General features: G+C 45.2%; 1 protein-coding gene across 3 annotated transcripts in view; it reads left to right on the forward strand.

Moving 5' to 3' along the window:
* Window positions 1-13,794, forward strand: part of dscama (Down syndrome cell adhesion molecule a) — an 82,366-nt gene that overhangs the window by 55,119 nt on the left and 13,453 nt on the right. For all 3 annotated transcript variants that reach the window (XM_027273835.1, XM_027273837.1, XM_027273836.1), the window contains exons 6-14: window positions 37-312; window positions 750-1,046; window positions 2,336-2,611; window positions 3,878-4,156; window positions 4,276-4,395; window positions 5,694-5,873; window positions 13,068-13,264; window positions 13,423-13,519; window positions 13,617-13,745. In XM_027273835.1, coding sequence (XP_027129636.1) covers window positions 37-312; window positions 750-1,046; window positions 2,336-2,611; window positions 3,878-4,156; window positions 4,276-4,395; window positions 5,694-5,873; window positions 13,068-13,264; window positions 13,423-13,519; window positions 13,617-13,745 — 1,851 coding nt within the window. The remainder of the gene's footprint in view (window positions 1-36; window positions 313-749; window positions 1,047-2,335; window positions 2,612-3,877; window positions 4,157-4,275; window positions 4,396-5,693; window positions 5,874-13,067; window positions 13,265-13,422; window positions 13,520-13,616; window positions 13,746-13,794) is intronic.

Raw genomic sequence — 13,794 nt, forward strand, 5'->3', positions numbered from 1 at the left:
CACTGGCAATAATAATGACACCTCCCAAACCCACAGAGCCCCTGAAGGTCGTGGTGAGCCCGCGCAAGGTGAAGGGCAGCGTGGGCAGCCAGGTTTCACTGTCCTGCAGCGTAACCGGCTCCGAGGAGTACCAGTTGTCCTGGTACCGCAACGGAGAGCTCATCTACCCCAGTAACAGCGTCCGCATGACAGGCCAAAACAGGGAGAATCTGGTCATGGCCGGTATGGCCAAGAGCGACGGAGGAGCCTATCAGTGCTTCGCCAGACACGGCAAGATGTCGGCCCAGGACTTTGTTCAAGTCATACTGGAAGGTCAGAACTCACGGTGATCTTATATAGATGAGAAACTATATATGTATGCTCTCATAACTGTGTGTGCACTCGTGTTCAAATCCAGCCGGCGTATGTGGTATTGAGCGCTGCAGCACAGCTTAGCTTTATTAGATTTTCTGAAAGAGCCTTGCTTACTGTTACACAAGCTGGGTTGCTGCCGCAGTGTCTGCTCCCCATGACCACACCAATATAAGGAGAATATTGATAATCAATGATGTTGTGGAGCCAGAGAAAGGAGCTGTATTAATCTGCTTTTACAGTCTGTGTGTTTTTTTTTATACCGCAGACATGAAAGTAGAGATTAATCATTTAAAGAAAACATATCTACAGTCCTTTTTTAATCACCTATTGTGTCGTGACTTACTCTAGAATACTAACATGCATCTTGCTTATGTGTATCTCCTTCCATTGCCCAGATGGCACCCCCAAGATTCTGGCTTCATTCAGCGAGAAGGTCTACAACATCAATGAGTTTGTGTCGTTGTCGTGCACGGTGAAGGGCACGCCGGAGCCCCGGGTAACGTGGACCCTGGACGACGAGCCTGTGGTACGGGACAGCCGCCACCGCATCTCTTACTACACCAACACCGAGGGCCACGTGGTCAGCCACCTCAACATCAGCCAGACCCAGGTGCCCGACGGAGGGGTGTATCGCTGCATCTGCAACAACTCAGCCGGGACAGTTTCCTACCAGGCGCGAATAAACGTAAGAGGTGCTTGTCAGATCAACTCTTCCAACACACCATCACATATACACATCAGCATGTCTTGATTTATTCTGTTTGTTTTTTTTAATTGGCTACGATTAAAGCGACGTGGAAAGAATGCCTGACTAAGTTTGTTCATGGTTGTAGTCATCAGATGCGTTGCCAGCTTCAGAACAGCCTCCTGTAGTAGCACCTCCTATCATCAGTCACCGGTGTCAGCGTTAACTTTTCTATTGCCCTGCTTCCTACCCAACACCTGCTGATAGCTTTATATTGGGACGCCATTAGGGTGATTTAGTGTTAGCTCCGGTGTATGACTGTAGTGCTATCTGCTCTCTGCAGGGACACGGTCGGCTGGATCGCTGTTGTCATGTAGCGGTAATATTGGGGCGCTCGAGCTTTCTGTGCTCGGCGCGAGGCTATTAGTATTTCTCTATTGCAGACAGGGAAGGGTACTATCCGTACACTGATTGGTTTAATTTGATTGTGTTCGTTCTTGCATGTTGCAAGGCTAAATAGGGCGATTCCTCCAGCCCTTTAAGCGATGGGTTCATGGATGCCGAATGCAGCCAAGCAATGAAGATAAATCTCCACAGGTGCCATTGCGGAGAAAGTGTAATGACTGTTTCTCACATCGTTGGCTCCTTAATCGTGCTAAAGAGAGTAGCAACCCAGGATATGCTCGTGCTCAAAGTACACTACAGAGCCTAGTTAAACTGTCTTCTACCGTGCTTTAAAGAGAAGCCTAATAGTCCATTTCCCTGATAGACACTGAGCTATGGAAGCCTATTGGTTATGCTGTTGGTTTTTCACAAGTGTGTGTGCGAAAGCCAGCAACATGAGTAATGGTTTTGATAATAGCTTCATGAGTGGAGAAAGGGAACATTCCACTCTAATGCTTGTCAGAGGCAATCACAGTCGGCACCAAAGAGGTGGGAAGCGAAAGGTAATATTCACTACACGCTCAAATAGGGAGGGTACACGACTCCCTGGTTCTGACGAGGCAGAAAGCACATTTGATATGAACAGAGTAGAGCAGAATGGGTCCACTGATAATGATCCTGAGCCTGATTTTTGAGTGACTACGAGGATGTCTTAGCCAGGCAGTCTACAAAACTTCAAAATAAATCTCGGTAATGTTTCGACTTCTTCCCATCAGAATGAATCAAGGCATGTAAACTTTGTGGTGTCTTGAAAAAAACACACACAACAACACAGCACAGCTATCTTTGATACCACTCCCCCTGCCTCAAAATCATTTTAAGAGAGTTGTCTCTCCAATGTGTCCTTCAAAGGGCCTGCCAGCATCAGACCAATGAAAAACCTCACTGCCATCGCTGGCCGGGACATGTACATCCACTGCCGTGTCATCGGCTACCCGTACTACTCCATCAAGTGGTACAAGGACTCCAACCTGCTGCCGTACAACCACCGCCAACGGGCCTTCGAGAACAACGGCACCCTGAAGCTGTTCGACGTGCAGAAGGACGTGGACGAAGGGGAATACACGTGCAACGTGCTCGTGCAGCCTCAGCTCTCCACGCACCAGAGCGTCTACGTAACTGTGAAAGGTATGAAGTGCGTAACCACGGGCGCTCCATCAGGATTATTACCAATCTTGAAGCGTCACATGAGCAGTTTATGGTTATTTATTTGAGATGTGCATTACACACTGTATCGTAGCTCAAGTATTTGTTGGGCGTTACATCATTAATCTCTCAGTTTGTGCAAGACAGAATCACTTTATCGGTCTGTCTCTTTCACGCTGTACATCACATTTAAAAAGATACATTAAAGCATCACCTTATTATCTACCTTTCCTTGTCGCGGCGAACACAGATATGCAGAGGTATATTTGTATATCATAACCTATAAAAAAAAACACACACACTGGCATCACTGATAGCAAAGCACCATCTCCATCATCCCGGGCCCGGCTTATCTAAGGCTCATCTAAATATGCAGCGTGGAGCTGAGCTGAGCCAGATGATGATAACCTCAGATGGCTCTCTTTCTTCAATGACGCTGCATAATTTGAAATGTCTGATGGGCTAATCCCCCCTCCTCCTCCTCCACCACCTCCTCCTCCACCTCCTCCTCCTCTCTGGCGGGTCTTGACGTGCTAAGGAGTGTGCAAGGGGGAAATCACACAGCGGAGACAAAGCTATGCCGCCATTCTGCCTCGGCTAATTTGCCTCTCGGCTGCTTAGCATTCCGCCGCTGCCGAGAGGGAATCCCCAGGAGCCTATTATGCCTATTTTGTTGTGAATTAAATAAGCGCTGAAGTGCCGCTTATTCCAATGTTATTTTAAATCATTAATTTTCCAAAGCATCTGGTTCTCACGATGGCTACAGTGTCCCCAGAGAGCGAAAGAGAGTGAGAGAAAACGTTATACATGCGCGTTGTTTGAGAGAGAGAGAGAGAGAGTTCAGCTGCTGTAATGACGTATTCCTCTCGTTTCTGCAAAATCACGGCATGATGTTTTCATTAAGGTCGTCACGATGTGTGAAAGATTTTTAAAACTTCGATACAGCAGCAGCAAAAAAAGAAAAAAGTCTTTGGATTTGTTTCTTTCTTTCTTAAAATTAACAAAAATCAACACAGGAAAAGTTACTCCGACACATATCGAGGTCACAATTTTAATTCTCCACCTTATTTTAGTGTTTACTCACAAGCTACTTTACCTACTTAGCTTTGGGAACAAGATGATAAAGAGAGAATTATGATAATAGAAGGTTGCTCAGGATGTTTTTCATTTGCACGTGAAGGTGGCAGGTTTCAATCTTTGACATCTAACGTAGAACATGAACATTTTTTTCCACGTCTCTTCCCGCAGTCCCACCTACCATCCACCCATTTGAGTTCCCTCGGTTTTCCATCGGCCAGCGAGTCTTCATCCCCTGCGTGGTGATGTCCGGCGACCAGCCCGTCTTCATCACCTGGCAGAAAGACGGCCGGCCGATCCCGGCCAGCCTAGGCGTCACCATAGACAACATCGACTTCACCAGCTCCTTGCGTATCTCCAACCTCACGCTGATGCACAACGGCAACTACACCTGCATCGCGCGCAACCAGGCGGCCGCAGTGGAGCACCAGAGCCAGCTCATCGTCCGAGGTGAGGAGGGAGAGAAGCGGGGAGGTGGTGGGCGGTGGTGGTGTTGCAGAGAATAGAAAAGAAGCATAGACGTGTATTTGATTCTGAAATGTGTCATCTAATGGTTATTTAATTTGCAGTTCCTCCCAAATTTGTGGTGCAACCGAAGGACCAGGATGGCATCTACGGAAAGGCAGTGATACTAAACTGCTCAGCGGAAGGCTATCCTGTTCCTACCATCCAGTGGGAGTACTCTAAAGGTAAACGCACACATATGTTACATACTATACTATAGTAACACACAAATGTCCCTTCCTGTTTTAGTGAAAGTTTTCAAAGACGTTTTGAGTGGGTAACTTCCCTGTCTTTTCTTTGGACAACCACGCTGAATTGTACGTTATTATTGTGTTTGTCCTCCGGCAACCTTATTCTCTGCGGTATGTGATATTTTCAAGAATGCCAACACAACAAACATAATGTCCACAGCCTTGAGGTTGAATGCATAACACCCACCCTCGAGTCCAAACAAGAGCTGTGAGATTAGAAGCAGCAGCAGTTCAAGGAAGAGTCTTTTTATTTCTCTGGAAGAAGGAACTACAAGGGAGATTATGTAACTGTTAGCCTCACATTATCCCGTTGTGGCTGGACACAATAACAGTTTCCTGAAAGCAGAAAGGATCGGTAGTGACATGACGATCCATCGCTTTCATTCTTGTCATTTCTTGTTTGCTTATTACGATACACGTCCGAGGCTCACATGCTGTTACTCTCCAGCTTTGATTATTGCAGGTTCATGTACCAGCAGCATGTCAACTTATCCTGTGAAATATTTTAACATCTTCACGGCGGATTGGTACAAGATTTCCGATGATGACTGACCCGTCTTCTTGCACCACCAAGAGTTTTGAGTGAAATATCTCAATTATTAGATGGACTGACGTGAACATTCTCATTCTGCAGCCTCCACAACATTATAGCCTACTACTGTATCTTTGATTTAGCCTCAGTTTGACAGTGTAGTCGTAAAGTCACGTTGTCATGTTGCAACAATGTTGTCTGGCCTTGAATCGTTGGTGAACGCAGAGATCAGAAGTGAGTTATAGAAAACACACCCAGTATTTTGAAAGTAGACATTTCAGATGATCTTACTGGGAAGCACGAACGGGACAAGATTCATTCAGCTCACAAAAATGAAATGCTTTGTGGAACTATGTTAGCCTGAGCTAATATCTGCAACAATAAAGAAGATAAAGAAGAATTGAGGAGACGCTGAGGGAAGAGAATCATGTTTATTTCATCTGACTGCTTTATATAAATGATGAAAAAGTAGCTGTTTGCAGTTGTATAAAAAATTGAGGAAGCATCGAGTATCATTGATTGGTGAATCGGAATCAAACTGTGAGACCAGGGAAGATTGTCGTAGGGTTTGAATTTCAGTGATTGTGTTTGGTCTGGCTCTAGACTTTCAGTAATGCTGTAAAATATTAACTAGCCAGTGGAATGTTTTCTTGTATTTGGGTCAAACCCTGATTAACACTCGCTCTTTGTTCCCCGACAGGCGCCGGGGTCCCTCAGTTCAAACCCATCGCCCTCAACTCAGGCTTTCGGATCGAGGTGCTGGTCAACGGCTCACTGTTCATCAAGCATGTGCTGGAAGAAGACAGTGGCTTCTACCTGTGTAGAGTCAGCAACGATGTTGGAGCTGATGTCAGCAAGTCCATGTATCTCAATGTCAAAAGTAAGTCTCGTGGGAATACACCACCACCAAAAAAAAACAAAAAACAAGAATACATTTTAAACTTGCCTCTGACGTGCTGTAGACAGAGATGCATCCATTAGATCATCTCTGTATTCTCCGTCTGCTGTCCACAAACAATCTTAAGTCAGATTTGATTTCATCTAATCGACTCTTCCTTCGACATGCTCAGTGCTGCTGCTAACGTTAAAGTAAAAAGTTAACACTAAAGCACAAAGGTTAAGTGAGTCGAACTGGAGTCGGCTTTTTGTCTGTGACAGTCAGGCCACCAGCAAGATGCCGTCATGGTGCTTGCTCTGTGCTTTCTGCCTGAATGAATCCCACGAAAGCAACACACACACACACACACAGAAGAGGAGAAAGTACAACATTTATCCGCTGTGTGGCCAAGGACTTAACTTCCCTCCATTAAGCCCTGAATTCTGCATGCGGGCAGAAGCTGCCATGTGGAAAAGAGGGCTGAGGGGATGCAGGAAAAAAAAAAGGGGGTTGGAATTGGAATAGGTTATGTCTGTCATCTTCTCTCTTCAGCGCTGTGCCAGCCCACGTAGTTTATAATACCTGTACATGTCTGCAAGAAGAAGAAGATCTGTGTCCTTCTCTTCTCTGTCGTTATGACCAGGACCATCCACGTGACTTTTTAAGGTTATATTGTTGAGACGTACCCTGTGCAAGCATATACATGTAACAGAAATGAAGTAATATTTGCAGAGTTTGTATAAATTCATGCTTACTTAAGTGTTTTTATAGTAATATTACTCTTTTTTTTTAGTAGGAATACTGCCCTCTTCAGGTTGAAAAATCGCTTAATAAACCATGAGAGTCATGATTTAAAGATTTAATTCACCAAAGCTTTCCAAAGAGAGAGATGCTAAAAGCAGGGGTTCAACAATCTGCAAATAATGTATAGCCCAATTCCAGAAAAACACACAGTTCAGTGGATTTGAGAGCTTGTGCTCGTGATTGTGGATTTGCATGTGTGTGTGTGTGTGTGTGTGTGTGTGTGTGTGTGATGTCCAGCCAGTCCGCTGTGACTGGGGTGCTCATTTTGATCAGTCACTTCTAGATGAGGCTTTTGCCCCTGTGGCTCTTATCAAGGCAGAGCAGAGTACTCCCCGCTGAGTGTCTCGCTGTCTGCCAGTCGCAGCCAAATGGGCTACTACTCCTTCATAACCCCTCCTGCCGCCTGACTCCAGCCTATCATGCGCCCTCACAGACAAACATACATGCACAGAGACACAAAGGCACCAACTCCCAGTGCAGTCCCCTCCACCTTTAGGATGCTACTGGTGATCAGCTGACAAACAAGCTTAATAATTGCATTTCTTCCATTTATTTCCAGTACAAACACAGTATATTGCAGAGTGTAGCTACCTTCTTGTTCCACAAAATTCTAAAAAACTATCAGAATATTAAATTTCTTGTAAAATCACCGCGTTGAAGGAGCGTGCTGGCACTCCGGACGATTGAGCACATGGAGGAAGTATTTCACAGTTGATTTGACAAAGAAAATACAAACCTCGCTGACGGCTGCAACAAGTGGAGAGGCTCTTTATGGCAAAAAAGGTTTTTGCATAGTAGCACAAATGAGTCTACAGAGTCGGCTGCAGCCATCAAAACTCGGTGACTGCGCCAGATTTTCTTGCGGTGACGCACGTGACTCGCTCGGTGCTGCATCTGCGTTGTAATTTCCAGGAAATTACAATATACGATCATGGAAAAACAAACACAGAGATCTGTTTATATAATAGACAGACACTGATCTCCGTCCTTTAATGTCTTACGGGCTTTGTGAGTGTGTGTTTGTGTGTGTCGGCGGTCCCTCAGGTGCGTGCTCTGCTCCTCAAGTGTCAGGTTGTTGTTGTGATCGTTTTTCTGTCCTGATTTGTGTCTCTTTGCTCTCTGTAGTAACCTGAATCTCCCCGAGGAGCCGGGTGAGCCACACCTCATCCTATCTCCAGTGTGTGTGTGTGTGTGCACAACTAGCTCATTAACCCTTAAAGCCTCTCCATGTGCTTAAGAAGGGACAGTGTTGCGCCTGTGCAGTCCACTGTAACGTCTGTAATGCTCAGTAATGTTGGACACTGTGATGTTCTGTACACCCTGTGCTGTTTCTGTGTTGTTTATCCAGGCCAGCCTACACCACTTGAGCAGCGGCAGCTACTTAAGAGGCTTAGGAGCCAATTAGGGAGGCACACAAGCTGACGCATGCTGAAATACTCACGTGATGGATAGTATGATCTTCGCTGTGTATTATTGGCTGTCCGAGTGTGGCTTGATGTATCAGTAAACAGTGGAAATCAGTGGGAGATCAATAGAGTCAATCCAGAGGTTTAGCGTGGACGTATGCACGGCGTGATGCTGCCAGGTCACGTATGTGACACAGGTGAGCAAACAAGCTCGCACAAAGACGGACGTTTACACACAAAGCGCTGCGTTAATGCAAAGGCACAAGATACAGTGCGGCACAGTGCAGCCATTACAAAAGAATAATGGGCCAGGCGGCTAATGCAGTGGTTTAGATAGATCCCGCTCTGCCGGGCTATTGTGGTGGACTTCCCCGGGAAATGAATTGCAGCTATTGTGATGTCCTAGCTTGGCACTTTCATTGTTATGAGTGTCTGTGCATAGGCTAATGTCTCGTCATAATACGCCATGCATCATCCTGCATGAGCGCCGCCGCTGCACTGAAACAGCCAGTGGAAAACCGCTCGCGCTTGCTGCACCCCGGGATTAAGCCGTGCACGTATGCTCTTACAGTACGTGTTGATGCTTCTCCGCATGAAGCGGCAATCAGCGTTCCGTTCTGCCGTGACACCGGTTGCAGGCGGAGGCTCAGACAAATGGTTTTTCCTGCAATTTCCAGTCAAGCATCCCTACCTCCAAAACAGATGCAATTCAGTCAATTCATTACCAATCCACAGCGGATGCTATCAGAGTCAGTCAACAGCCACTCAATGTTTATCAGGGCCAATTAAGACCAATCAAGCCTATTAGACATCATAATGTCGGCAGACACCGTGATGAGGGCAGAGCACTTAATGAGGCTTCACTGAAGAGAAGTGGTAAGCGGTCTTGTGGTCACTGAGCACAACGTCCTTCAGACAACCATAAGGAAGTCCCCTCCTTCCTCTGATCTCCATTTCTTTCATCTTATTTACTCATCTGCATCCAAGCCAACAACCCTCCCTCGCTCGCTCCCCTCCCACCCCCCTTTGCACAGAAGCCCGCCCCAGTCTGCAGGCATACATTTGGTATCATGCTCCATGTCCAAGCCAATTGTGCAGCTAAGGGAATTATTTCAGTACATTGCAGGCGGCCAGTGAACCAGTCATCTTTGTGCTATCGCCAAAGAGCTCTTCCCTCCCACCCCACACACACTCGCATCCCCTCCTCCTCCTCCATCCACGCTGTCTCCTTCCCCTGTGCCCACTTACAGTGTGCCTCCAGGGCAGGGAGCTATACGCATCCCCAGCTCATCTTCTCTTCGCCTGGCCCTCATGGTCCCATTGAGCCGCGGCCGCCCCCCGTGGCTTACACTGGCCATCCAGTGCGACACAGCAGTGTGAGACGTAGACTAGTATCCCAGTGCTCTCAAAATGGGTGATGAAGCCGGAGAAGATTGCACACCAGAGGCTTTTTCTTTTTTCTTTTTTTTAATTAAAAAGTTTCGGTAGTAACTACAGCTAATAGTGCCACCTATAGAAATGTATAGTTCATCAACAGAAAAATTACAATAACTCATCCAGTTTGAATAAAAAGTGATCTGAGCACACATAACCTCATTGTTAGACTTAATGATGAAGATCATCAGTCGTTTTCTCTTTGCAAAATGTTTGTGAGCTCGATGTTTCTAACATTTTTCTTAATCTGGCTCAAACAAAACATCTGATCCCTTTTCGTCACCTGACATCTGATTGAACTTCTGCCTTCTTTCTTTTCTATCATAGATGAATAGTCTCACACTTGAAGTAGTACCGTTCTGCTCGAAACGTGTGTTATTATAATTCTCCTGACTCCTCACTTTGGCTAATTCTGTTTTCCACATCACTAAACAACACCAGTTAGAGACACTAGAAGCATTTTCTATTTGTATCCCCCCCTCGTTTTTTTTTTTTTTTTTTTTTTTTTTGGGCCCTGCATTGCGACATTCAGGGCGTGATTGTGTAATCATCATCATACTCCTGTGAAAATCAATGGCAGGTCCATGTTCTATTCCTGGCTACTAGAAATGGCCCTTTTTCTAAGAGTAGAGACTGTGGAGAGAGAGAGAGGGAGAGGAAGGAGGAGGAAGGGGGGAGGCGATGTGGGGAGAGAGGAGAGAGAGAGAGAGGAGAGACTGTCCGATGCTGGTTGGCATGGTAACCTGGCCAGGTGAAAGGGAGCCTGGGAGAAGGGAGGGAGAGGAGGCTTTTGTCTCACGGGAGTAGCCTATCAGCAGCTAGCCTATCCCCCACAATCCCCTGCAGGCTTAAGCGTATCATCACTGCCCTCTGGGTTGCTGTGGAGGAACAGGGCTCTCCTCACCTCCACATAAAAGACACATTGTACCGTTGCAGTAAACATACACTAACGCGCTCCGCCTGTTTATTCTTTGGTTTTCCAAAATAAAATGTAAAATGTTTTCTTTTCTTTTATTTAGGTTTTTATTTTCTTATCTATTCAGATACAGCGCCAGGTTTGTAGGAGCAATCATCGGATGAAATACACAGTCTGTTCTCCATCACCGTCCTCCACCTCTTCCTAATAAACACATCACATCTTATTGCTTTCTAAAGAGGAGCAGCGTCCCTGACTGTTTGTGACGGAGAGCGAGCACTGTTTAGTCATCTGCTTATGCTTCATTTAAACAATTATAAACCGAGATTTTTCCAGCCGTACAGCAAGTTATTAATAAATCCAGCAAGATACGTAACAAATGCTTCAACAGTGAGAGCAACTAGAGATGATTCAAAGTGACTGACTGTACTGTGTGTTTGTTCTGCGTTGTGTTCAAGCCTGAATTAGATATCCAGGGTGGGGGCCCTAATGAGACAGGGGACTCCCTTTTTCCTCCTTCGCCTCCTCTCTTTCTCTTTCTCTTCTCATTTTTTCTCTCCTCACTCCTCCCCATAGTCCTGTTCCCATAATTCCACTGAATATTAAAGAAATACATCAACACAACAATTACAGGGCTACAAAGTACGCCTCAGGGCTGGCTCAGCTGGCTGCTCGCATACACAAATACACACACACACGTTTGTACACGTATGCATATACACATAGACGTGATGCATGTGCAAACACACTTAGACACAGGCGTACAAATTGCATGTCCCTCCTCATGTTGCAAAGGCTCGTTTTGTGCATGTGTGTGTGTGTGTGTTGATATTAGTCTCAAATCATGAGCTGCAGAAGCTGCTGCCTTGCTCACACGTTAAAATAAAAGTGACTAGAGAACCTGCAAAATGTGCCAATGTCAGTAACGGATGATTATTCGTGATGCAACATTAAATTGATATTGATAGAGGATGGACAACTCTTTGGAAAGTGTGTTTTGTCAGAACTTATAGATCCAGTCTGGCCTCACAAAAACACAGAAAAAACTGCATTGCTGCCTTGTATTCATCATTAATCACACAATAATGAATTAATAATTGCTCAAATGTGGCTTTTCTTCCTCTTTTTCTACGATTTCATGCAACTATCGTAAGTATAGAAACCACACGCTTGTGCACCAAGCCAGGATTGGCCCGTCAGATCAAAAGCAACCTCTCCAGTCCCCTGTGATTGGTGATTAGTCAACTCCAGCTGATCAGGCTCAAATTTTCCCCTTTGAAGTGTTTTTTATCAATAATCATATCAGTAACAGCGTCTGTTGGGCTACAGTGTGTAAAAAAAATGTAAAACACAGACATACTGCAGCTTTAATGTTCGCAGACGTCCTCCACACACCTACCAGGCAGAGCCGCCTCGATCTTTTCACCGTCCTTGCTTTTAGTCACCTCACACAGTATCCCTCTCTGCCAGGAGTGTCAACAACATCGCCCTGTGCCACCTCTGAGCCTCTCACACGGCGAAACCAAAGTGGCTGCGCGCACTAAAACGATAAACGTTTAAATAAAGCCGAAGCTTTTTTTCTCTCTCCCCCTCACTTTTCCAAACGTCTCTCACAAAAAATTCATACTTGTCATGCAAAATAAATCAGCGGTTCTTTTCCATCATAGCCGAGCCCCAAATGGCTGCGGAGTGAATAAGAGATGAGGCTTAAATGTTTGCAACCTCCTGCCTGACACTTAACATCACATCACTGAGGTCACACTCTCACTGTGTTTGTGTGTGCCTCAGCCAGCACACACATTTGTGTGTGTGTGTGTGTGTGTGGGTGTGAGTGTCAGTGTGTGTGAGCATCTGGGAGCAGAGGCTTGTTATACACTCCGCTGTGGGTGTAATGAGGCATGTATGTCGTTAGTGTGCGTTTAGTGTTGTGTCTTTAGAGTGTTGTTAGAGCATCGCTGTACCACTTAGGACCCTCAGGTACCAGATACATGTTAAAGGGAAGCTGTACATTCTCTGAATGTGATGATGTCTAATGTAAGCAGCTTTCTTCCCACTCAGTTGATCTAAAATATGTTTTTTTATCTTACAAATGCAGTTACTTTTCATTACATATAGATAAATAGCAGAACTTTATACGAAACCACCACTGTTACATAACAAGAATGTGATTTTAAAATATCATAAACCAGCTTTTCTTTTTGATTGTTTGGCATATTCAGACATACTGTAGCTTGAACACTCGGAGAAGTGATGTTAGGGATTATTTCATGATTCTGAATCGATGTTTTATTGGTGTTATTATTTCTAATTATTGTTAGAAAGTCCTTATTCAAAATCACCTGCTCTGTGGCTTCCTCAGTAACTTTGGGAAGCTTCTGTTGGCTACAACAACCTCTAAAACTATCTTTCTCTGAGGAACATGTGTGGACTCTGAATTAGATAGTAAACTGGCAGGTTATGTTGCCTTACTAAGAGAGAGGTTTGTTTCTATATTAGATTCTCTTTTATTTAAATTTTCATCTTAAGGCTCCGTAGCTGCTTGATCAAAGGTTATGTGAGCTATCAGTCGTATCTCAAGTATTAATATAGTTTATCTTGTCTTCTTCTTCTCTTTTTTCTCCACTTTATTTCTTCCAGTTCCTGCCATGATCACGTCGTACCCCAACACCACGCTGGCCACCCAGGGCGAAGAGAAGAAGATGAGCTGCACGGCCCACGGTGAGAAACCCATCATGGTACGCTGGGAGAAGGAAGAACGCATCATCAACCCCGAGACCAGCCGCTACGTGGTTTCTGTCAAGGAGGTGGGCGATGAAGTCATCTCCACCCTGCAGGTAGGAGGCCGTGCTACTTTGAAGTATAAAAATTCAAGTATTAGATATTTTATATATGAAGCTGCAGCTTGCTCAAAGGTTCTGTCTTTGTGCTGTGAAATCAAATTATTTGACACAAGTTAATTTCTAAACTCGTCTCATTCTCATGCATCCACCAGATTATGCCCACAGTGAGGGAGGACTCCGGCTTCTTCTCCTGCCATGCCATCAACTCCTTCGGTGAAGACAGAGGAATCATACAGCTCACGGTGCAAGGTAACACCGTGCTGACTTCAACTGCTCAAAGAAACTGAACTTTTCAACCTTCACACCAATTGCAGATAATGAATTTGTCAATGTTGTGCCTCGTTAGAGCCTCCAGACCCCCCAGAGGTTGAGATCAGAGAAGTGAAGGACAGGACCATTGCACTGCGTTGGACTATGGGTTTTGATGGCAACAGCCCGATTACAGGCTTCGATATTGAGAGCAAGAACAAATCAGGTACAAGAAAAGATTCATGTCTAACATTAGACGGTATATTCTGAGCAGA

Source organism: Larimichthys crocea, chromosome XXII (assembly GCF_000972845.2).
Source record: "Larimichthys crocea isolate SSNF chromosome XXII, L_crocea_2.0, whole genome shotgun sequence".
Taxonomy (NCBI): Eukaryota; Metazoa; Chordata; class Actinopteri; family Sciaenidae; genus Larimichthys; species Larimichthys crocea.